The sequence below is a fragment of the Mustela nigripes genome, chromosome 2, assembly GCF_022355385.1.
Source record: "Mustela nigripes isolate SB6536 chromosome 2, MUSNIG.SB6536, whole genome shotgun sequence".
NCBI classification, from domain to species: domain Eukaryota; kingdom Metazoa; phylum Chordata; class Mammalia; order Carnivora; family Mustelidae; genus Mustela; species Mustela nigripes.
Genome location: NC_081558.1, coordinates 16,670,674 through 16,697,260, shown reverse-complemented (window position 1 = coordinate 16,697,260; position 26,587 = coordinate 16,670,674). Strand labels below are relative to the sequence as shown.

Here is a 26,587-nt window from a genome sequence, read left to right as displayed (position 1 = left end):
GATGGAGAGGCAGGCAGAGAGAGAGAGAGAGGGAAGCAGGCTCCCTGCTGAGCAGAGAGCCTGATGCGGGACTCGATCCCAGGACCCTGAGATCATGACCCGAGCTGAAGGCAGCGGCTTAACCCACTGGGCCACCCAGGCGCCCCAGAATCTTTGACTTTTAAAAGTAGAGGGTTTTTGTATTCACATCGGTGGTGATGGTGGATATGCTTGTTTTTTTTTTTGTTGAATTTTCTTATTTTGTTTCATTGATTAACCCCCTCCCCCAGAGTATTGTTTTCCACGGAGGCAGGAGAGTAGATCGGGTTTTTCTTCTCTGGATTTTTTCCTCCCCTCCCCTACCTTTCCCTCCCCTCTTTTCTCTCTCCCTCTTTCTCCCTGTTTCCCCCTAGAGGAAATGTGCTTGTAGGGAGGAAATGTGCTTGCAGGGAGAATCATTTCCTTGGTTTTCTGCCATGGATCTCTAGACATAGTTTGTTTTGCCTGTTTTTGAATTTCACACCGTACGTACCTTTCCGTGTCCGGCTTCTTTCCCTCCGTGGCATGTTATGACATTGGCCAAGTCTCTCCGTGGAGCAGGCCACTCACTCTTGGCAAGCATTCTGAGCCTCCCCCCTGCCTTGGTTAGCTTTCAGTTAGGGCTCTAACCAGCAGTACTGGTGTGAACCGTCCTTAGAATCTTCCTGTGCATCTGTGCCTGACCGTGTCCAGGGCACGCAAGTGGGAGGGTGCGTACATGTTGTGGGACAGGCACACACTCTGCCTTACTAAGTGATCCCATAGTTCCCCACCGTGCTGGCCCGGTCCGTACCCTAGCAGTGTGCCAGCAACCTGGTTACCCTGCATCCTCAGCAACCCTGGTGAGGAGGGGCAGGAGGGAGCTGTCCTAATGGATAGTGTGAAGCACATGGGGTCCCTGGGGGGAACATGACTTTCAGAGAGGAAGAAGCTTGCAGGCCTGGGTCTTCATGAGCCAGCAAAAGAAATGCCTTCTTGGGGACCTCAGTGAGGTGCTGGGGAGGGCTCCCCAAGAAGGCATTTCTTCTTCTGGCTCATGAAGACCCAGGCCTGCAAACTTCTTCCTCTCTGAAAGTCACGTTCCCAGGCCCGGAACACCTGGCCTCCCTCTACCCAGGAGCCAAGGTTGTGGGAAAAAGGAAACCTCAACTTCCGGCTCAGGTACCCCCAGTAGGAACTAGCCATCATCCCCTTCCAGTGCCTCAGTTCCCACACCTGCAGGGTGCTCTCAGAAGGGTTTCATGGAGACTGGACTGGGCACTGGGGTCTACAGGTGCTGTAGTGGGCTCAGGACTAGGCACACAGGAGCACCATCAAGGTCAAGGCTGAGCCCAGGAGGCACCGTCGTGAGCCAGATACCAGCTGCTGTCACAGGCTCAGGGCTAGGCACTAGGCGCATCATTCCAGGGAGAGGCCTGGCGGCAGCATCCCATTATCACACAGGCCAGCCCTCACCATGACCACACTCTCTCCTCCTCAGGATCCTGCTTCTGTCCCAGCTGGGTGAGCCCCCGACCCTGTGGCAGAGGCCCACTCCCCGCTACCGTGAATAAACAAACCATGAGTTCTAGAATTCTCACATAGTGGAGATGCCCTGCCCCACCCCCACTCCCCACATCCCACTGGGGACCAGTGCAGGCTGGGCACCTTCTGGCCATGGAGTGTGGGCCAGGAGATCTTCAGAACTTCACAACTCCACTTGCCTCTGCCAGAGATGGGAATACCCTGTATTTTGAAGGTAAGGCTTTAAGGACATGGGAGAGAGGTGGGAGAGAGGGGTGCTGTCCTCATGCCTCAATTTCTCCATATCCTGATGGCCACATCATTACCAGCCTGCATGGTGTGCCAGCCTAGGGACCCAGAGGGTGTCGCAGAAGTTCTGGTTCACAGAGTAGCCACAACTAGAGGGAAGTGCCTTGTTAGAACCTGGGGAACAGGGCGCCTGGGTGGCTCAGTGGGTTAAGCCGCTGCCTTTGGCTCAGGTCATGATCTCAGGGTCCTGGGATCGAGTCCCGCATCGGGCTCTCTGCTCAGCAGGGAGCCTGCTTCCCTTCCTCTCTCTCTGCCTGTCTCTCTGCCTACTTGTGATCTCTCTCTGTGAAATAAATAAATAAAATCTTAAAAAATAAATAAAAAAAAAAAAAAAAAAAAGAGCCTGGGGAACAGGGTTGCCTGGGTGGCTTAGTCCGTTGAGTTGATGCAGCTCAGGTCATGATCTCAGGGTCCTGGGACGGAATCCCACATCAGGGTCCCAGTTTAGTGGGGAGCCTGCTTCTCCCTCTGCCTGCTGCTCCCCCTGCCTGTGTGCTCACTTGTTTCTCACTCTCTCTCTTGCTCTCTCTCTCTCACACAAATAAATAAAATCTTAAAAAAAAAATTCGGGAACAAGCTAACAGCCTTGGACCAGATGAGCTTGTTTGAGGGGCGCAATCTCAGAGAACCAGGGCAGTGTGAGGTGTGAGTGACGGCTTCATGCTACCAACCCATGGTCTCAACCATGTGAGCTGGGCTTTACAGTACCCCCATTTCACAAGAGGAAACTGAGGCCCAGGGGACTTATGGGACTTGCGGAGCCAGAGTCAACACCAGTTTTCAGGAGACTCTTCTGGGTGAAACATTTGGGGCGCCGTGTGACAGAAGTCCTCTCAGCTGCCGCGTGGGATCTGGCCATGGCAGCCCTGGCTCAGGTCACCCGCCGGCTGACCGCTCATCCACTTGTCAGGAAACATGCTGGTGTGGCGTCTGTGGGTAGGGACATGTTCCCAACTCAGGGACCTCGCCTTTCTTTTTCCCTCACTGCGCACCTCCCCTTCTGAGACCAGTGCCTTGTAGAGTGAGTGAGTGAGAGATTGTCCTACTCGAGGCTGCCCCTGGACATCAGGGATGTTTTAGGGCAGGGAGGGTGGGCTCTGCCCCCCCAGAGCTGACTGTGGTGCCTACGATGATGTGGGAGTGGGCGGTACGGGGGTGTGACCTTACAGAGACAGAGGTCAATGAGCCAAGACACATTTTCCTGTTGCCACAGTTGAGCGTGGGCCGCGATGTCGAGGTGCAGCTTGTAAGTGGGCGTGCTGTGACTCCCGGGCTCTAAGAAGGGGTAGAGGTCGTCTGCTGTGGAGTCCATTTGAGCCCCCAAGTGTCCCCTGTGTGTGGGTTAGTGATACTGGGCCTCTGGGGAGGGTGATCTGCCAATCCATCATGGCTCGCCCCGGATCTGGGGGGAGCTTGGCATCTCCAGGCAGAATCCTGCCATTCCTGTGTGAGGTTTTGAGGCAGAAGGTTGGAGTAGGTGTTGTTATGGATGTGAGCCTGGGGAACGCATGCGAAGCCCACGCCTGCCCCTAGGTCAGTCACTTTTTAGGTGCTGAAGGTCATTGTATAGAACCCTGTCTCCGCAGGGCCCACAGCTTTGTGAGGAAGGAAAGGGCAGGCTTCTGGAACTCTTCTTTCCTCCCGGAGTGGGACAGTGCCCGTTGGGCAGGCTGTCCTCTGAAACAAGGTAGCCAGAACCCTACCATACCACATGAGAGGAGCTGGACATGTGGCTCGCTGCTGAGGGGAGATGGAACATAGGACAGCAAGCCACTGGACAGAGACACGAGCAGGAATGGAACAGTGAGAGAACAAGGCAAGACAAAAGTCCGTGGAGATGTGGGGCCTCGTGAGGGTGCCTGTGGACCCCTGTGGAAGGCCCTGTTGTGGGCAAAGGTGTCCAGCCATCGAAGTCTGTGGCAAGGGAAGCGGCCATCCACATGTCATTGCCCTGGGACATGGTTGAATGGTTTGGGGGGACTTCTATGAGGCAGGGCTCACTAGATGTTTCTGCTAAAGTATTTGGACCACCATAGATTATTAGGCTTATCTGATTATTAATGGACCCCTCCACCAGCGTCATGGGCCCTCCCTAGGCAAAGACAAGTCTTGGTTACTGCTTCTGAGTCCCTGATGATCTGCTTGGCAGGCACACTGAGGGAAACAGACTTTCTGGAACCACACCAGCTTCTGACGGCTGTAAACACATGTCTAGCTTTGCCTCTGATCTGTGATTGTGTGTTAACAGCTTGTTGGCCAGCCCAAACGTGACAGCAGGCTATATGCATAAAAAGCCTTATTTGTCTTTCTTCTTGGTCTCCAACCTTTGCGGTAGCATTTCTCCCTTTCCTGTCCTCAACGATGTTCACTTATTAAATCCCAGTACAAGACGGTCCAATTCAAGATCTCAGTCTCCAAACTAGTTCCATGCAGCTCCTTCTCCTCCCACTCCTCCCTGTTGGGGACAGGAAGGGGCAACGGGGGGACTGACATCACTACTCACTTCCACCTATGGTCACACAGAGCACACCTCTTGGGGCGTGGCTGTGAAGGTGGGCCCTGGAGTTGTACAAGGTGGCATCACTGTCCAGTCCTTTCTGGCTGGGCATTTGCTGCCTCTGGGTCTTTGGGTGTCATTTTTAGGGCAGTATGTGAGGTGGCTAGAATGTGGTGCTCTCTGCCTCGATGGTCTGCTGTGCTCAGCAGTTGGAGGGCCACTTGAGAATCTGCTTTGGGCTGGTATAGTCCCTTTTACCATTTTCCCTAGATCCCTGGTTACAGACCTGTGGTCATACCAACACTGCCTGCAAGATGGTGAAGGGGAAGCTGGTGGAGGTAGGCAAGTGGCCTTGGCACGTGAGCATCCTGTTTCTGGGAGCGTACATCTGCAGCGGCTCCCTCATCCACCACCAGTGGGTCCTCACGGCTGCACACTGCCTGCACAGGTCAGTCAGCGTGGCCAGCGGGTCCCAGGGGCTTTGCTTTCTGGCCCCAGGGGGAGCCCCCTGGTAAATCTGGGGATCTGGGACTAGGGGGCTGGTGATGCTATGCTCTACTCAGTCTGTGTCTCTCCAAACACTTTTGGCCTCACTGCTGGCTACCTGCCTCCTACCCCTGGACCTGCAGATCCAAGGACCCCAAAATGTACTCTGTGAGTATGGGAATCCAGCACCTCCCAGGCAACGGCACTCAGCTCCTGCTCACCGGCATTGTGATTCATGAGGATTTCCGCAACCTCATATCCCAGGACATTGCTCTCCTGAAGCTCAAGGACCACATCTCCTGGTCCCCCCTCATCCAGCCCGTCTGCCTTCCCAACAACAGATTCAAGCCATCTGTCGGAACCTCGTGCTGGGTGATCGGGTGGGGACGTAAACGCACTCAAGGTGAGTGAAGGCAGGCAGAGGGACCAAGACCCGGGACTCTTCAGAACACAACTCCAGCATGGGCTCATTTTATCAGTCTATCTATCTATCTATCTATTTACTTGAAACAGAGAGTGAGTGGGGGCTGGGGTTGGGGTGGGTGAGGCAGAAGGAGAGAGAAAATCCCAAGCAAGCTCCATGCCCATCCCGGAGCCTAATCTGGGGCTCGATCCCACGATCCCCGAGATTATGACCTGAGCCAAAATCAGGAGTTGGATGCCCAACGGAATGAGCCACCCAGGCGCCTCTCTTTGTTCATTCCTTTATTCACTTGTTCCCTCCATCAGCACACATTCCTGAGAACTCACACACACTGCACATTACCCTGACCTCTGTTGCTAGGAAGATACATACAGGGCTCTTGCGTAAAAGACGTACATAACCTTCATGAACCTCTGTTGCCAAAGTGGGGTTAAATCCAGTGCCAAGCCCACAACTTGCAACATGGCAGGGAATTGATCTTTGGCTATTAATGGGGTTCTCTGTCTGCAAGTGGTATATGGGCCATGGTCTCAGGAAGCATTAAGGCTTTGGGCAGCATTCATGCATACTCATTACCACCAGGCACCAATAATTCCTGGAGATCTGGCCTTTGTGGGAGCCACCCTCGAGTCCTAGAATCGAGGAGTGTTTGTGGGATCCTGCCTTCCAGGGGGTGGTGCACTTTGGGCTCTGGGGTCTTGACATCTTACCAGGTAGCCTTGGAGCTTGTCAGAGTTTAGCCTCCACCCTCATGAAACCTGAATTATTGCAGGAATCTCTCCTTGTCCTCATTCAGTGCCTGGGTGTTGTTTTGAGCCCCCGGGGATAATTTTGCTTCAGTCTTTTTAATGAGTTTAGTGTTCCCCACCCCGCAAAAGTCAGGCATGGAGATGGGGCCTTCACAAATTACCATCCCAGGAAACAGCCCTGCCTCGCACCCTGGTGAATCTGGGCAACTTCAAGTTGTAGGTGTGCCCGACGGTTGCAGAGATGACAAGGCAGGATCTCTCTCTCTCTCTTTCTCTCTCTCTCTCTTCAGTAACCCCAAAGAACACCTACAGTCTTCATGAGATGGCTGTCAAGATCATAAGCAGTGAAAGCTGCCATCAGCAGTATCAGTTCCTCTTCTTGAAGGACAAGAAGGACTTCATTGGGAAGGACATACTGTGTGTCAGCTCAGAATGGGGCATGGACTCTTGTCAGGTGCGGGGTGTGTGGCCCAGGGAAGGGAGAGGGCTTTCAGGCGCCATGTCTTCCTTTTCACAGGGCACTATATAACCTTATGAAAATCTCCTTCCCTTGGTCTTCATTTTCCAAGTCTGTAAAATAGGGCAGAAAATAATCTTTGCCTTTGTCCCCAATAATGGTAATAATTGGCAATGCATCTCAGGTCTTCAAAAAAAATTTTTTTTAAAGATTGTATTCATTTATTTTTGAGAGTGAGGGAGAAAGCAAGCACGTGCACGCACAGGGAACAGGGGATGGGCAGAGGGAGAGAATCTCAAGCAGATTCCCTGCTGAGCATGGAGCCCAACACAGGGCTCTATCGCATGACCCTGAGATCATGACTTGAGCCGAAATCAAGTCAGATGCTCAACCGACCTAGCCACCTAGGCGCCCCAGGTTTCAGTTCTTTTCATATCACACACTGCTAGGTAGTCTCACACACATCTCCCCATTTACACGTTCCAAAATTTCTCGATGGGATGTATCCCGCAGGGAACTTGTGGGTCATAGGCTGTGCATACCGTCATCTTCAATAGTTCTTGCCGAATTGTTTTCCAAAGTGATTGCACGAATCCGTATTCTTAGAGCAGCGTTTGAGAATTCTGCTCTTCCCTATTGTTGCCAACATTTTTGGTACTGGCAGACTATAACACGTTTTCCATTCTGTTAAGTGAGAAACAGAGTGATAGTACACCATTGTGGTTGCTGTGGGCATGTCCCCAGTTACTAGTACAGTTATACATCTTTTCCCGTGCTCGTTCTCCATTCGTGATTCTTCTTCTATGAATCACTATTTCAGCTACTTTGCACATTTTCTATTGTTTACCTTTTTCTTTTTATTATATTTTTGTATTTTGGATACTGGTTCTGTCTTCATTATATATATTTCAGGTATCTTGTCCCAGTTTTTCATTATGCTCCCAACATCTGTTGCTGAAGAGCAGTTTAGGTTTTTTTTTTTTAAAGATTTTATTTATTCATTTGACAGAGAGAGAGATCACAAGTAGGCAGAGAGGCAGGCAGACAGGCGAGGGGAGGAAGCAGGCTCCCCACTGAGCAGAGAGCCCGATGTGGGGCTCAATCCCAGGACCCTGAGATCATGACCCAAGCCGAAGGCAGAGGCTGAACCCCCTGAGCCACCCAGGTACCCCAAGTTTAGGTTTTATGGTATCAAATGTAGATCCATGTTTTCCTTTCTGGTTTATGCTTTCTGCATCTTATTTAAGAAATCTTTCCTTTTCCTGAGGTCATAAAGACATTTTTTTCTTAAAAGTTTGGAAATTTTGGTGTTCACATTGACATCTTAAATCCATAGGCATTCATTTTGTGAATGGTGTAAGATTGAGAGAGAATTCTTTTTATTTATTTCCTCATGTGGACTTGCATTTGTCCCAATGGCACCCATTGCAAATTAAAAAAAAAAAAAAAAGGACATTATATACACAAAATGTGGAGGTGATGGGGGTATAAAAATGTAGTGTTGAGAATATGTTCAAACTTAACTGATGTTAACTTAAAATAGATTGTTATATAGATAAGATGTTATGAACCTCAATGGTAAACACAAGTCAAAAACCTCTAATAAATACCCCCCCAAACACACAAAGAGAAAGGAATCTAAGCATAACACCAAAGAAAGTCGTCAAATCTCAAGAGAAGAGAACGAGAGAGGAAGAAAGGAACAGAGAAGAACTATAAAAACAACCAGATAACAATTAACAAAACTGCAGTAAGTATATAGCTATCAGTAATTACTTTAAATGTAAATGGGCTAAATGTGCTCCATTTAACTGAATGGATTTAAAAAAAAAAAGCAAGACCCATTTATATGCTGCCTATAAGAGACTCCCTTCAGAACTAAAGATACATGCAACCTGAAAGTGAAGGGATGGAAAAAGATATTCCATGCAAATTGAAGCAAAAAGGAAAAAAAACCTGGGGTAGCAATGCTTATATCAGACAAAAGAAATTAAAAAAAAAAAACCCTAATGTAATAAAGAAGGGGATTGCGTAATGATAAAGGAATGAACCTAACAAGAGGATATAACAATTGTAAATATCTATGCACCCGATTTAGGAACATCTAAATACGTAAAGCAAGTATTAACAGATGTAAAAGAAGAAATTAACAGTAGTACAACAATTTTGGGTAATTTAGCAAGGAAACAACCCACTAGGTCAGATGGACTTTAATATAGTATATATGCTGCTGAATGTTTTATATATATAATATATATGTATGTGTATGTGTATATATATGTGGTGTGTATATAATGTATATATTATACATACATATATATAAAACATCCCATCCAAAAACTGCAGAATACACATTCTTTTCAAGTGCACAAGTGCACGTTCTTCAGCATAGATCATTCTCCAGGATAGATCACATGTTAGGCTCCCAAAACAAGTTTCGGTGAATTTAAGAAGATTGAAATCCTATCAAGCATCTTTCTGACCACAACAGTATGAAACTAGAAATCAATTACAAAAAAAAATAAAAAAATTAAAACCCTGGAAAAAAATGGAAATGTGGAAGCTAAACTACACACTCCCAAATAAGCAATGGGTCAATGAAGAAATCAAAGAGGAAATTAAAAAAATAACTTGAGACAAATGAGAATGGAAATGCAATGGACCAAAATTTTTGAGATGAGGCAAAATCAGTTCCTCTTTAAAAATATTTGTTGTTTTTAATTTTAATTCCAATATAGTTAACGTACAGTGTTACATTAGTTTTAGGTGTACAATATAGTGATTCAGCAAATCTATGCATCATTATGCAGTGCTCATCATGGTAAGTGGACTCTTACTCCCCATCACCTATTTCACCCATGCCCCCACCTCCCCACTGATATGCTTTATTTTTTTAAAGATTTTATTTATGTATTTATTTATTTGACAGAGAGATATCAAAGGTAGGCAGAGAGGCAGGCGGAAAGATGGGGGGAAGCAGGCTCCCTGCTGAGCAGAAAGCCTCATGCCGGGCTCAGTCCCAGGACCCTGAGATCATGACCTGAGCCCAAAGGCAGAGGTTTAACCCACGGAACCACCAAGGTGCCCCTGATATGCTTTATTTTAAATGAGTACCCTCAGTTAAAGTTACTATTTTTTTTTCAACAAGAACATTTTTTACTTGAAGCATATTTCAAAATACATGGTCCTAAGAGATGTATAGAATATATTCCATCCAAGAAAAATACATATTTTCCACAAGAATACATAGAAGAATACTCTGATCAAAATATAAGAAGGAATACTCTGATCAAAATATAAGAAAGAGAAGAATAGGGGCACCTGGGTGGCTCAGTGGGTTAAAGCCTCTGCTTTCAGCTCAGGTCATGATCCCAGGGTCCTGGGATCGAGCCCCGCATTGGGCGCTCTGCTCAGCAGGAAGCCTGCTTCTTCCTCTCTCTGCCTGCCTCTCTGCCTACTTGTGATCTCTGTCTGTCAAATAAATTAAAAATTAAAAAAAAAGAAAAAGAAGTATACTCTGATCAAAATATAAGATAAATATTATAGATTTAAGACTGAAATCATACCAAAGATATTTTCCAACAATATCAACAATAAAACAAAATTGGAAAGTTTACAATGTAAATATTAAATATTTAATACATAAATATTAAATAACACACTACTGCACAAGCAATGGGTCAAATAAGATGGCAAGTCAAAATAAGTCTCAAAAGAAAAGATAAAGAAAACACTATTCTAAAACCTATGAGATGCAGCAAAGCAGATTTTAGAGTGAAATTTATGTTATAAGTGCTTATATTAAAAAAAAATTTCAAATAAATAACATTACACCACAAGGAGCTAGAAAAAGAAGAGTTGTAGCTAAAATTTAGTAGAGGAAGGAAATAACAAAAAAATCATTAATAAATAAAAATAGAGACCATAATAAACAATAAAGTAACATTGAAAGTAATGACTAGTTTTTTCAAAACAAAACAAAGCAAAAAACAAAACTGACAATGCTTTGACTAAAAAGAAGTTTGTAATATACAGGCCTACCTTGAGAAACAAAATGTCAGACAATCTAAACTTACATCTGAAGGAACAAGAGAAAGAACAAATCCCAAAGTTAGTAGAAGGAAATAATAAATATTGGAGTGATATAAATAAAATAGAGACTTAAAAAGCAATAGAAAAGATCACTCAAATTAGGAGCTGGTTCTTTGAAAAGATAAAATCGATAAACCTTTAGCAGGCTCATCAAGGAAATGAGAGAGGGCTCAAATAAACAATGAAATTAGAAATGAAAGAGAAGTTCAACTAACATCACAGAAATACAAAGAATTATAAGAGATGACTGTGAAAAATAATACACTAAAAAATTGGACAACCTAGAAGAAATAGATAAATTCCTAGAAACATATAATTTTCCAAGAATTAATGAGGAAGAAATCAAAATTTGATCGCTAGTAATGAAAAATGAATCAGTAATAAAAAAAACTCCCCCTCAAAAAAGTCCAGGACAAGATGACTTCACAGGCGAATTCTACCAAACATTTATTTTTTATTTTTTTAAAAAAGAGGTTGGAATCTTTTATTTTATTTATTTGACACAGAGAGATCACAAGTAGGCAGAGAGGCAGGCACAGAGAGAGGGGGGGAAGTAGGTTCCCCGCTGAGCAGAGAGCCTGATGTGGGGCTCAATCCCAGGACCCTGAGATCATGACCTAAACGAAAGGCAGAGGCTTAACCCACTGAGCCACTCAGGCGCCCCTCTACCAAACATTTAAAGAAGATTTAATACCTGTTCTTCTCAAACTATTCCAAAAAATTGAAGAGGAAAGAATGGCTCCAAATTTATTCCATGAGGCCAGCACTACCCTGATACTAAAACCAGACAAAGACAGTACACAAAAAGAAAATTATAGAGCAATGTCCCTAATGAACATCGAAGCAAAAATCCTCAACAGAATATTAACAAACTGAATTCAACAATACATTAAAAGAATCATTCACCAGATCAAGTGGGATTTTTTCCAGGATGCAAAGATGGTTCAATATCTGCAAATCAATCAACATGATACAACACATTAACCAAAGGATAAAAATCATATGATCATTTCATTAGATGTAGAAAAAGCATTTGGCAAAATTCAACATCGATTCATAGTAAAAACTCTCAGCAAAAAGTGTATTGAGGCAAGATACAACATGATAGAAGCCATATATGACAATCCGCCAGCACAAAATACTCATGACGAAAAACTGAAAGCTTTTTCTCTAAGGTCAGGAACTAGGCAAGGATGTTCACTCTTGCCACTTTTACTCAACATAGTATTGAAGTTTTAGTCACTGCAATCAGACAAACAAAAGGAATAAAAGGCATCCAAATTAGTAAAGAAGAAGTAAAACTGTTTCTATTTGCAAATGATATACTATATATAGAAAACCCTACAGACTCCATCAAAAAACTAACAGAATAAAGGAATTCAGTAAAGTTGCAGGATACAAAATGAATATATAGAAATCTGTTACATTTCTATACACTAATAATGAAGTAACAGAAAGATATTAAGAAAACAACTCCATTTATGATTGCATCAAAAAGAATAAAATGCCTAGGAATAGATTTAACCAACGAGGTGAAAGACTTGTACTCTGAAAATTATAAGACATTGATGAAAGAAATTGAAGACAACCCAAATAAATGGGAAAATATACCATGTTCATGGTTTGGAAGAATTAATCATTAAAATGTCCATACTACCCAACTGAATCTACAGATTCAGTTCAATCCCTGTCTTAATACCAACAGGAATTTTGACAGAACTAGAAAAAAAAATCCTAAAATTTGTATAAAGCCACTAAAGACCCAGAATAGACAAAACAAACTTGAGAAAGAAGAACAAAGCTGGAGGTATCACAGTCCCAGATTGCAAGCTATACCACAAACTAGAGTAATCAAAACAGTATGGTACTGGCACAAAAATGGGCACAGATCAGTGGAACAGAATAGAGAGCCCCCAAACAAACCCATGATTACATGGTTAATTAATCTATGGCAAAGGAGGCAAGAATAGACAATGAGGAAAAGATTGTCTCATTAATAAGTAGTGTTGGGAAAACCAAACAGCTACACGCAAATAAGTGAAACTCGACCCTTTTCTTACACCATACACAAAAATAAACTCAAGATGGATTAAAGATCTAAATGTAAGACTCCCAAACCATAAAACTCCTAAAAGAAAACAGGCAATAAACTCTTGCATATCAGTCTTAGCATTATGTTTTTTAATCTGTCTCCTCAGGCAAGGCCAACAAAACAAAAACAATACAATTGGGACTACACCAAACTAAAAACTTTTGCACAGGAAAGGAAAGCATCAACAGAATGAAAAGGCAACCTACGGAATGGGAGAAGGTATTTGCAAATGATATTTCCTATAGTGGGTTAATTATCCAAGATATGTAAGAAACCATCAACATAAAAAAATACCCCAAACCAACAAAAAACCCAAAAATCTGATGAAAATGAGTAGAGGGCCTGAAAAGACATTTCTTCCAAAGAAGACCTACAGATGGCCAACAGACCCATGAAAAGATCTCATCGCTCATCATCAGAGTAATACAAATCAAAACCACAATGAAATATCACCTCATGCCTGTCAGAATGGCTAAAATTAACAATACAAGAAACAACAAGCATCCATGAGGATGTGGAGAAAGGGGGGACCCTCTTGCACTGTTGGTGGGAATGCAAACCGGTGCTGCCACTGTGGAAAACAGTGTGGAATTTCCTCATAAAGTTAAAGAGTAGAACCACTCTATGATTCAATAATTCCACTGCTGGGTATCTACCTGAAGAAAACAAAAACACTAATTTGGAAAGATTAATGAATCCCTACACAGATTGCATTATTTACAACAGCCAAAATATGGAAGCAGCCCAAGGTCCCACCAATAAATGAGTGGATAAAGAAGACCTCTAATGTATTTTTGAGCTTTTTTCTTTTCTAATAAAGGTGTTTAAGGCAGGGCGCCTGGGTTGCTCAGTGGGTTAAAGCCCCTGCCTTTGACTCAGGTCATAATCCCAGGGTCATGGGATGAGTCTCTCTGCTCAGCAAGGAGCCTGCTTCCCCCCTCCTCCCGCCTGCTGCTCTGCCTACTTGTGATCTCTGTCAAATAAATACATAAAATCTTTAAAAAAAAAAAAAGTATTTAAGGCTACAAATTTCCCTCTAAATACTGCTTTAGCCTAATGCCACATATTTTAATATGTAGCATTTTTACTGTTATCCACTTTCAAGTATTTTCTATAATTTCCATTCTTATTTTATTTTGACCCATGACTTATTTAGAAGTGTTTTTTTTCCATCCCCAAATACACGTGTGCTTGTTTGTTTCATTAATGATTTCTGACCAAGTCATCATGTGGTTATACATGGGGTAATACATACAGCAATACCAATTACATGAAATATGTTGCAACTTGCCTAGTTGCCTGGTATGTAGTTAAGTTTTTAATATTTATCTCACTGTTTTCTATTTCTTTTAATTTTTGTCCTTCTTCCCTTGGGCTTGAATTTTTTTTTTCCTATCTTCTTGAGCAAAAAGATTTAGTTTTGTGTTTGAAGTACTTAAAACCATGAAATCATCTTTTAATTAAATGTGGTTTCATCTCTTAAATTTTGTATTATTGTGATTCCTTTATGGCTACCTTATTTTAAAAATATATATAGTATGATTTGAAAGGAAATGCATGCATTTCCTTCAAAAGGTGGTACATAAATGAAAAAATTGGGAAACGAAACTCTCCTATAATCAAACTACCTAGAAATTTCCCCTCTAAGTTGCTTAGTTTCTAACCTTAACACTTTCTTTCTATTCATATATGAACCTCTAAAAAAGTTTTAGGGTCTCTTCCTAGTTTTTAATCTTTAATGAAAGACTGTATTATAATTTTATTCTCCAAATTGTTTCTTTTACTTGAAATAGATCTCGAGCTATCTCAGACTGTCTATATAAATACAGTCCTTTCTTCCTAAATACTGAACAACAATTCTCTCATATGGCATAATCTATATAATCATTCTCCTATTGATAGACTTATTAACTCATTTCAGTATTTTTCTACCATGCCAGAGTAAAAATCTTTATTCATAGATCTTTGCACATTTGTTCAAATATTTCTCTAAGTAAATTTTTAAAAGTGTAATTACAAGATCAGTTGTATGCACATTTAAAATTTTTAAAAATATTGACAAATTAGCTTTCTCAAATATTTGATTTATATCAACACCAACAGTATTTTCTCTATGTCATCACCAGAATTAGGCATTATTTTTATTTTAATTTTTTTTTAAAGATTTTATGTATTTATCGGGGGGGGGGGAGTGAGCACAGGCAGACAGAATGGCAGGCAGAGGCAGAGGGAGAAGCAGGCTCCCCGCTGAACAAGGAGCCCGATGTGGGACTCAATCCCAGGACACCGGGATCATGACCTGAGCCGAAGGCAGCTGCTAAACCAACTGAGCCACACAGGCGTCCCTTATTTTAACTTTTGTTTCTCTTGTGGACTAAAACTTTTATATCTGCTTTAATTTCATGAAATTAGGCAATTTTAATTGCCTGTGCAACAGGCTATTAAGTAGGAAGTTTCAATGAAGTCATCAAAATATACTGTGTATCCGGATTCAAAGGTAGTTGTGTGACTGATGTTCCACAGTGTGTGTGTGTGTATCAAAGGATCAAGATGGTAAAGTGGGAGGTGATTTTATGAGGAGAATTTCCCAGGAAAGAGCTGCTCCTGCGCACTTACTCCTCCCCCTCTAAGGGATGGGGGTGGAGGAGGGTCCCTGTCCCACAGTAAGATCTCCTGGGAGGGGTTTCAACAAGACCACTCAGAATAAGGTGCTGGCCCACTCAGCAGTAGTCAGGTATCAATCTCCCCAAGATTCAGAGAGCAGGAAGTGCCTGGGGGATGAGCGGGTTCCCTTGCCTCCTCACTCTCCTGCTTTAACCTTGGAAGGTTTAGAAAACTGGTTAGCAAGATGGGGTTGGAAGGATTGCTGAAGGGAAGGAATGGGGAAAGTAGACCTGGCTTCCTCCTTCCCAGGCCTCCTGCTTGCCAAAAGCCCTAGATAGCAGTGGGGAGAAGTTTTACCTTCAGTTAAGTGTGGCATCGTGACTGTTGTGTGGGAATGGATATTCTGATTTCTGAATTGAAGTATGTTTATGTGACTGTGTCATCACAGCGACTATGATTACATTAATCACAGTGAGCAAGGCCTTCTGGTTCTGCCCAAGCACTTACCCAGGGTCAGGAAAAAGAGCTCAACTTCTAAATAGATTGTAAAAGAACAGAAGGTGTCCAGACTAAGATGCTTGAGTTGTTCAGTGGACCATTAACACTTTTCTTGGTCCTTTGCTCCTGATTTTCTATTAAACTACTTTTGTTTTTATTGATTTGTAAAAACTCTGAGTATTATATGCTGTACTTATTATTGGTGAAGGAATATCATGTCTTTTTCAACATAATTTAAAATGTTTTATTAATATGTGTACTTTTTATATAAACACACATACATACACGGAGAGAGAGTATATAAAACAAATATGGTAAAATATTAACAATTAGTAAATCTGGATAAATATATACTTGTAACTTCTTTGTGAGTCTCAAACTACTTCAAAATAAAAAAGTTATTTAAAGCTTTGGGAGCTGGAAGTTTTAACCCTTTATAAAATGCTTTACAATATTTTACCCTATTTGTCCATCATTTGCCTTTTTTTGGTGTGGACTTTTTTTCCAAAGAGTTATTTAAAAATTTGATTTATCACTATTTCCCTCGATGATAGTGGTTTTTGTGCTGTGCCTAGAAGTACCTTTCCCACTCTAAGATTATAAAATTATTCACTCATACATGTTCTTAATTCTTTTCTTTAAATATTTTAATTTCAATTCATCAGGAAGTTTGATAGAAGGGATGTATTATTTTCCTCCAAACATAGCCTTTCCTCCAAATATAATCTTTTATTGAATACTTATTTTTTTTTGGCAATGAATTAGAAATGGTCCCTTTAGGAGCTGCCTGGCTGGCTCAGTCAGTGGAGCATGTGCCTCTTGATCTTGGGGTTGTGAGTTTGAGCCCCATATTGGGTATAGAGCCTACTTAAAAATAAAATCTTAAAAAAAAAAAAAAAAAAGAAATGCCCCCTTTATTATATTCTGCATTCCCATTTTATTTTGGTCTGTCTCTGAATCTTGTAGTCTCACTCCTCTGCCAACTCCACTCTTCTTAAATTATTGTAGCTTTTTAATTCCTTTTTTTTTTTGGTATGTGGTCAGACAAGTCCTCCTTCATCATTTTCCTTTTAAAGAATTTGCCTGGCTGTTCTCCCATGTTCATTCCAACTGAACAATCTCAGTAGAATGTCAAAAAGAAAATAACTTTGGCGATTTTGGTGGAAATTAATAGATTAACTTAAGGAAAATAGACTATTTTGTTTGATTTCTTTCTGTCTAGAGCAAGGAATTTATGGTTTCCTCCACATAGTTACTGCATGCTTCTGCTTAAGAATATGCCTACATGATTTATATCTCTTGTGAGCAGTATGTTTTCTTTCATTGTATTTTCTGCTTGAATTATATATTTGGTTTGTGCATGCGCACGTGTGCGTGTGCGTATGTAACAAGCATTCTTTCTGGACCTAGTTGATTCTCTTTAATTTCACAGGTCCAGAGACAAATCATCTGCAGTGATCACTTGAACTCCTTTCCAATGGGTAGACTTCTGATTTTTCTTGTCTACTGCAGTGCAAGAACTATATTCCATGGCTCTGTCTTCCAGGAGATACGGCGCCATTTTGTTTTGAGCGTATTTCTCTCTCTCTCTCCTTTTGAAAGATTTTATCTATTTGAGATAGAGCAAGAGCAAGTGAGCAAGAGAGCACGAGGAGAGGCAGAGGCAGAGGGAGGAGCAGGCTATCCAACGAGCAGGGAGTCCGACATGGGGCTCGATCCCAAGACCCTGGGATCATGACCTGAGCCGAAGGCAGATGCTTAATGACTGAGCGACCCAGGTGCCCTGAGTGTGTCTCTTGTAATATGGCATAGAGCTGGATGCTGTTTTTGTCAGCGTATCTGGGAGCATAACCTTTAATTCATTTACCAAGAAGAATGTTTCTTTTTGTTCCCCCTCCTTATGTTTTAGGTTGATTTTTTTTTCCTCTCTACTTTTCTGCTGTCATAGTTTAGAAGTTGTCATGTTTCAATTTCATGCTGCTACTGGTCACTTTATATTTCCCACACACATATTTAGCCTTGAATTAACAAAATAGAGTCCATCAGCGTCTACAGCTTCTTCCTCAGTAGGACAAGACCTTCCTTCATTTTCACTTTCTTTATTTCCTTCTCCCAGACTCATCCTCTTGTTGAAAATATCTTGTTGAAAAGAGTGAGCTGAACTCTTTTGTTATTTCCAAGAATTTTTAGTTGACTCTCTAGGGCTACGCAGGCCTACAATCCCAGGAGCTGTAATTAGTAATGATTTTACCTCTTTGGTTTTCACGATGTTTGGTTTTTTCATTCCCTTGGGCATGTCTCCCCCAAACAACCTGGAATTTGTAGCTGGGCCTTATCTTGTCGCTGGCATTCACAGATGTTCTCCCCACACTTCATCACGAAACACGATGTTAATGTGGCATACCATCTATCAGGGAAAGAGAGGTTCCTTCCTGATCTGCTCTAGCATTTTATTCCAAGACTGAATGCCTTGCTTCATAAGACATATTTTCTGCAGCTCTCAAGATGACTTCTCACTCTGATCAAATTGCTGAGTCAGCCCCGAGAGCAGACTCCTCTTGTCTGCCTTGCTCGCCAGGATGTCTTTCCCTGCTCACCGTGTCCTCCTGCTTCACTCATCTGTCAGATTCAGATTTATAATATCCTTTTTAAGAACATGTTTAATTTGTTTATTCATCCAACAGACAGCCCATGCTGGGCTCTGGGCCAGACACAGGGCCATGTGGGTGCAAGGCCCAGGAAAGGTACTGGCCTGGGAAGGAAATGTCCTGGGACAGCCATCCATGCATCATGACCCACCTGGCCTTTGCATTTTGTTTTCTTCCTCCAGTGAGGCTGGGCTCCTTTTTAAGGCATGCTGAGGAGGTCACCTCCTGTATCAAGATAAAGAATCGAGACGAGGCTTCACTTGAAAAATGTTAGCCCACGTTCTGGAACATTTGAAACAACATAAAAGATTTGTAAAGAATCGAGACAAGGCTTCACTTGAAAAATGTTAGTGCATGTTCTGGAACATTTGAAACAACATAAAAGATTTGCTCCTTGAATGCTGGATAGAAGTTGCCTATGAAACCACGTGGGCCTGTTTTCCTTTGAGGGGTAGGTTGTGGGCACAATTTTAAGTTGTTTTGCCCGTGGTTATTGGACTTATGTGATTTGCATTTTCTTAAAAATTACTCATTTCATCCAGAACTTCAATCCACAAAGAGGAGGTTACAAACATTCTTCAGATTCTGAAGAAGTGTATTTTCCCAGGATGCGGTTCTTGCCTCTTTTCTACTCACACCATGAAGTATTTGCATTTTCCTTCCCTTTCTGTTCTTCTTGGCAAGATTTACAAGGTGCTTATCTATTCTGTTGTTTTTTTTTAAGAACAACCTATTGATTTTATTTCTCAAGGTGATGATTTTCTGCTTTCTACTGCACAGATTATCCCTTTTTTGTCTTTATTAATTCCTTTTCAAGTGTCTTGAGCTGAATGTGAGCTAATACATAACTGAGAGCAATAATGAATAAATTATTTTCATTCTCTCTTGTTTGAGGAAACTATTTAGACCAAGACTCCTCAATGTGAAATTCAGGCCCATATGCCATGGGCGTGGCCACATGTGGTTTTCTTATCGCTCTACATAATAATCATAGATTTTAATTCTGTTTTTACTTTAACATTTTTGAAAGTTAATTTATTTTCCTTTGTTAGGGTAGTTCACATTTTGTTATGGGCTCTGGTTTTATTTCACTGTGGTAAGAAAAATGTCCACATTTGAGATCTTTCTTTCTCCACACTATTGTCTCTGAGTTCTCTTTGTCTCTGGGCCCTTGGAGTCCAGTTAATCTTCTCTCTCAGGTAAGGCTCCTCATGTTATCATCATTAGCTGGATTATCCCTGTCTTGATTTTCTCCTTCATCATCCGTATTCTCTTCTGCAAAGGCACCTACTTAAATCTGTTTATTACATATCTTTAAAGATGCCTGTATCTTTGAAAAATGCATAGTGTTGCTGTATGTGTATTTTCACTTGCATCAATGACATTGTGATACTCATTCCCTCCTGTATTTGTTTGTTGAGCAGTCTCAATCTGTTAGAGAATCCACACTAAATGGTTTTATTCTTTCAAATCTCTGTCCACCTCCTCAATGCAATGTGCCTTATGTCAAAGCTTCTTCCTTCCTTAAACATCACTTTGGGCAGTCACTTTTAGTTATTACATGCACTGTCAGATTAGAAGTCTAGATTTAAATTGATTTGATTTAAATCTTGCCAAGCCTACCACTTTGCTCTCTTTTGGTCTCCTGGGAATGGGGTCCCCACTTCCAAACTGTCAGGGATCTGGAGACTGGGGTGGACACTCTGGAGTCTCCCTTAACCCTCTCTCTACTCCAGCTTCCTTTTCAATTCTATTTGCATGATCAGTGCTTCTCCATCCCCTCACTTTCAATCTGCACGTGTCTTTAAATCTGAAAGTAGTCTTCCGTAGGCAGCATATAGATGATTCTTGCTTTTTTTTTTTAAATTCAAAGATTTTATTTATTTATTTGACAGAGATCACAAGTAGGCAGAGAGGCAGGCAGAGAGAGAGGGGAGGAAGCAGGCTCCCTGCTGAGCAGAGAGCCCAACGCAGGGCTCAGTCATGACCTGAGCCAAAGGCAGAGGCTTTAACACACTGAGCCACCCAGGTGCCCCTGATTCTTGCTTTTTTGTCTGTTTCTTCACTGTATGTCTTTTGATTGGAGCATTTACTTCATTTACATTCAGAGTCATTATTGAGAGTTATGTACTCGCTGCCATTTTGTTACTTGTTTTATGGTTGTTTCTGTAGTTCTGTTTTTTTCTTCTCTTGCTGTCTCACAATTTGCTGGCTTTCTTTAGTGGTACACTTGGATTCCTTTCTCTTTTTTTTTGCATATTTACCATCAACTTTTTATTTGTGGTTACCTTCAGATTTGTATGTAACATCTTCTGCATATAGCAGTATCTATTAAGTTGGTGGTCACTTAAGTTTGGACCCATTCTTTACTCCTCTCTCCCCTACCTAATGTTTTAGATACATGGTGTCAAACTTTACATCTTTTTATTTTGTGAGTCCTTGGATTAATTTTAAAGATATAGTTATTTTACTGCTTTTGTGCTTCCTACTATTCTTACTCCTGCTTATGGTTTTTCCTTTCCACCAAAATGTCACCTTTAATATTTCTTGTAGAGCAGGTTTAGTGGCCATGAATTTCTTAACTTTTGTTTGTTTGGGAAGCTCTTTATCTCTCCTTTTATTCTGTGTGGTAGACTTACTGGATAGAATATTATTGGTTGTAGTTTTTTTTTCCTTTCAGCACTCTGAATATATCAATATATAGGTCTTCAAGGTTTCTGCTGAAAAATCAGCTAATAGCTTTATGGGGTTTCCTTTGTGTATAACTGTTTTCTTCTCTGTTGCTGCTTTTAACATTTTCTTTTTTTCACTACCTTTTGCCATTTTAATTACTATGTGTCTTGGTGTGGACCTCCTTGAGTTGATCTTATTAGGAGCTCTTCATGCCTCCTAGATGTGGATCTTTGTTTCCTTCCCCAGATTAGGGTGGTTTTCAGCTATTATTTTTTTAAATATATTTTCTGTCCTTCCTTTTTTCTCTTCTCCTTCTTGGATCCTTATAATGTGAATGTTATTACACTTAATGATGTTACTGAGTTCCCTTAATCTATTTTATTATTATTATTATTATTTTTCTCTCTCCTGTTCAGCTTAGTTGCTTTTTATTTTTCTGTCCTCCAGGCCACTGACCTATTTTTCTGCTTCCTCTAATATACTATAAATTCCATCCAGTGTATTTTTCATTTCAGTTATTGACTTCTTTATCTCTGGTTATTTTTTATGTTTTCTATCTCTTCTATCTCTTTGCTGAGGGACTCACTGGGGTCTTCCACTCTTTTCTCAAATCCAGTGAGTATCTTTATGACCATTCCTTTATTATTATTTTTTAAAGATTTATTTATTTATTGAGAGAGAGAGAGAGCGAGAGTGAGCACATGAATGGAGTGGGGTGGGGGGGGCAGGAAGAGTGAGGCAGAGGGAAAGAATCTCCAATGGACTCCCTACTGCCCTGTTGAGCACAGAGACTGACACAGTCTCAAACCCATTACCGTGAGATCGTGACTGGAGCTGAAATCGAGAGTTGGTGCTCAACCAACTGAGTCACCCAGGTGCTTTATTATGACCATTACTTTAAATATATTATCTCCATTTTGTTTAGGTCTCTTGCTGTGATTTTTGTCCTGTTCTTTTGCTTGGGACATATTCCTCTGTCTCATTTTGTCTAACTCTCTGTTTCTAAGTGTTAGGAAAGTCAGCTACACTTCCTGCTATTGCAAATAGGAGATTTCTGAAGAAGATGTTTTGTAGTGCCCTCAGTACAATGTTCCCGGTTCACCAGAACTTGGCACTTCAGGAGTATCTCCTATGTGTGTTGTGTGCACCCTACTATTGTGATTGAGCCATGTTTGCCTCCAGTCCAGTCATCCGCAGTGGCTCTCTTCACCTGCTATGGGTAGGATTTGGTACCTATATTGTTACTGGGTCAGTCTGGGGCTGCCATGGGCTTGAGTTGAGTCAGACCAGGTATTTGCAAGAACTGTAGTAGCATTGAACTGTAGGATGCTCTTTTTAGGTGTTGTCCCCTGAAAACTTTCACTGGTGGGTGGGGCCTGTAGTCAGTCCTGATGTCTGCCCCCAGCCACTGCTGGGGGCTACAGCTGGACTGGTATGTGTGGTTATCTTCCCCTCTCCCCAGAGCTAGTCAATTTGGAGTGGTGCTGGACCCTGTTGGCCTGGTTGCACTCTGCCAAGCTTGTGGCACTGCTTTGGATGGTCTCCTGCCAAGGGTGTGTTGGAAGGGGTGAGACTGCAGGAGAATGTGGTGCAGGTTGCACAGTGCCACCAAGGTCTGTGCTGGCCCACTGCAGGAAGATGATCTTCAGCTGCCTGGGAAAACTCCGCTGAGGCCAGCTCAGATGGAGGAGTGGGATGTGGATGCACTCTTAGCAAACTAGATGGGGAGGATTCCCAAGGGGCTGATTCCTGCCAGTGTCCATCCATGTATCTAGGCTGGAAGGGTGGGGGTGAGAAATGCACCTGCTGGATCTTTTCTTCCTGGAGAAGTCTCCCCCAAATCCCTTCCTCTCCAGCACACACTCTGAGATTAGTAAATAGATCTCCTTCTCATATATGCTAGGTGTTTTTTAAATTGCTGCTTCTGTGTTGTATCTCCATGGCTGTTTGTTATGCTATCTCTTTAAGAGCAGGGGCTCAACTTCCTATGACCCTCTGGCTCTCTCAGAGCTGAGCCACTGATTTTTTAAAGTTCCAGGATTGTAAGAACTCACAAAGTTAGGTCCCTCTGGTTTTCAAAGCCAAATGATATGGACATTTGTCTTCACAGAGGGAATCCCCTGTGCCTGAGGGACTCCTCTCTCCTCCCTCCACCTGTGGCATCCCCCCCTCTCACAGACAGTCTTACAGGTCAGTTTGGCTCCTGACTGGGTCTGACCCTTCCTACCCTCTTCAATGTGGCTTCTTCTCTATATTTAGCTGTGGTGAGTTTGTTCTGCCAGTCTTTGGGTCATTTTCTGGTTTATTTTCTCTGATGTGGGTGATATCTAGGTTTATCCATGGGGTGAGGTGAGCCCAGGATTCTCCTACTCTGCCAGCTTCCCCAGTCTCTCAATTCTCTTTCTCTGCTTGTTAACATTCAGGGTGTCCTTACAATATATTAAATATTGACCTCTCCCTGGTTTTAAACAGAGTAAATGCCCTATCTTAATTAATCATCTATCTTCAATGAGATTCAGTGTCCTTCACTGAATAGTCATAATTTTGATGTAATTAAGCCCAACACATCTCCCCTTTGCAATTTGTGGTCTTTGAATCTTATTTTAAAACATGGGCTTCATCTCAAGGTAAAGTCATGGCTTACATGTTTATAATGAGCCTTTAACTTTTCACGTTGAGAGTTTTAATTCCTCTAGAGTTTTGTTAGGTAGGATCCAACTTCATTTTTCTTCACCAGTTTCCCACCATTACCACAGAGATCTCCTTTCCCAGAGCTTTCTGGAGCACGTGCTACATCTTCTCACGTGCTGGCATTGGGTTGGCTCTCCAATGCATGACTTGTCTGTTTTCCTATTTTTATGCCAGTACCACAGTTTCTGTAATTACAGATTCGAAATACATCTAACTCTGGTGGGTCAAATCTGCCCCCAGCTTGACTCTCCCATTTGCTCTTCTTTCTCAGACCTGTCATAGAATCCATGGACTCATACCCTTCAATATCAATTTTAGAATCAGATCATCAAGGTCTTGGAAAAAAAATCCATCTGACATTTTATTTGGAATTGTGTGAACTTTAGAGATTGATGTAAGGAGGATTGACACTGTTATCTTTTAAAATAATTTTTTGCTTTCTATTGAAGAGACAAAAGCATATTTATAGAACATATATAGAGAATAGAGAATAACACAGCCAACACCCACAGCCTCCCTCCCAAGCCTATGAAATAGTGCTGCATTTCCAGAAACACTGAACCTTCCCTGGATGATAATCCCTGAGTCTCAAGCCAAGAAGTCTTTAATTATGCTCTTTTTTTTTTTTCCTGCTGCTGGCACTTGCTCATGGTATCTCCACTTCCCCATGTGTGGGATGATGCTTTAAAGAGTGAGGAAATGTTCCTTAGGGTGTCCTCTGTGAGAATTCTCTGGGCACATGACGAACCCAGGACCACTTTGAACGACATCCTTGGTTGGGTTTTTGGAATCACACACATAGTGTGAATTCAAATTGCAAATTCACATGAGGGGCAGGTATTCCTAGTTTCTCTGTCCTCAGAGGGCATGGTCCTTTTTTGGAGGTGTAGCTTTTTGCAGGAGGTTTTTGCCTTGGGCTCCCCTCCTTGCACAGGCCCTGGGTTTTGTCTTTTATCTCCGGCACCAGTGAGGAACACTGTGGAAATGGAAGCTCAGTTTCACCGGGTTTGGCAAATAGCCTTGGGACCAAAGCCAGGTGGGCTTTGCTGACCTCTCTGGGTTTTAGCCCTCCCTTGGGTTTTGGACTCTGAGGAGTCTTTATTTTCTTGCCAGCTCATCTGTGCATTTAAAATGAGAAATTTTTTTAAAAGGCTTTATTTATTTATTTGACAGAGATCACAAGTAGACAGACAGGCAGGCAGAGAGAGAGAGAGAGGGAAGCAGGCTCCCTGCTGAGCAAAGAGCCCCATGTGGGACTCGATCCCAGGACCCTGAGATCATGACCTGAACCGAAGGCAGTGGCTTAACCCACTGAGCCACCCAGGCGCCCTAAAATGAGAAATTTTTAACATCACTCATATTTAATTATCTACAGCAAGGTCAGGTAGGGAATCTGCCCTTGTATACTGCAGAAAGCCAAACGTTGAGCATTGGTATTTTTATGTTTTCAGCCGTCTCACCTAAGAACCAAAATATATCTTTACCTGCTTGTCCGTCTTCTTTTAATTTTTAGGTATAGTTTTATTATTTTTTTCCCTTAAGTGTCTCGTGCATTCTTCATTAGAAGATGTTCTTTAAATCTTGGTTTGAGTCACATTAAATATATATATGTATATAAATGTATAGAGATAGACCGTTTTCTGATTTATAAAACTTTTCAATACAGAAGAGCATAGAGGAAGTTTTAAAAAAATCATAAACCTGCTCTCAGCAGACATAACAGCTATGAGTTTTTGATGCTTGTTGTTATTAACATTATTCTTATGCTTCCACTTGTTTTACACAAAAAGAGGGGGCTGGTTTGCATTTCAAATAGTCACTCTGCAAGCAGGAGTGTGGAAAGAAGGTAAGGTAGTCAAGGGTGGCACCTTGGAGGCCCACCGGAATTTAAGGGAGCACAGAGATGGGGACGGGTGTTGGGTGGAGGTTCTGATCAAGAGTTAGCAGGAGAATGAAGAGGAAGGCCAGTGTGACCCTGAGCTGGGGCCCCAGGGCAGAGCTCCCGTGTCACAGAGCAGGTTCCTAGCCATGCCTCATTAGCAGGGATGACACAAGCCCAAGGCAGCTCGCACTCAGGATCTGGTTCAAGAAGGTGTGAATTTCCACAGCACCTGCAGTGAGGTCCTCACGATGCCTCCTTCATGCCTCCCGTCCTCCGCTCCACAGGATAATTCTGGCAGCTCCCTGGTTTGCCAGATGAACAACACCTGGATTCAGATGGGCGTGGTGAGCTGGAGTCCGAGCTGCCACCAGCCCCGCCTCCTGAGCATCTACACCAGCACCTCTGACTTCACCTACTGGATCAAGAAGCAGATCACCGACATGATGTTCACGAACAGGGCTGGCCCTGCCTTCCTGAGCCCAGTCGCCCTCACGGACTACATTCTACTGGTGTCCTTGGGCTCCCTGTGGCTCCTGTGAGCGGTGTCTCTGGGGCAGGCACTCCCAGAGGCCCCTTCTTCCTCCCGAGTTCTGCCCTCAGGAGCCATGCAGACCCAGGGAGCACGTGACAATAGGACAGAGAGTCCATGGGGAAGGGTCCCAGAGCCACTGGTTTTTAAGTTGTTCAATGAAGATGCTCTTGAGTTTTACGCCATGGAAGTCCTCTTTCTTCTTGACCGGGGCCAGAACCCTTCAGAGCCTCCCCAGCCCTGAGAGGCTTGTCTGTCGTCTCAAGGGGAGCCTTCCCCTGAAGGGCTTCTCTGTGCCACTGCTTGCCATGTTCCCCGCCCCCCAATTCTGGGAAGCAGTTTCCTCTTCTGCCAAATACCAGGTGGGACTCTGTGGGCCCTACTCCCTATTTAATCATCTCAGCACCCCAGCAACCCCAGTCCCCATGGTCCTCC

General features: G+C 42.6%; 1 protein-coding gene across 1 annotated transcript; it reads left to right on the top strand.

Annotated features, from left to right (window-relative positions):
• Positions 1–1,674: 1,674 nt before the first annotated feature.
• Positions 1,675–26,162, top strand: LOC132010405 (putative serine protease 46). Its single transcript, XM_059388276.1, has 5 exons — positions 1,675–1,756; positions 4,598–4,775; positions 4,957–5,216; positions 6,277–6,440; positions 25,908–26,162. The coding sequence occupies exons 1-5, from the start codon at positions 1,675–1,677 to the stop codon at positions 26,160–26,162; spliced, it is 939 nt and encodes a 312-aa protein (XP_059244259.1).
• Positions 26,163–26,587: the final 425 nt, after the last annotated feature.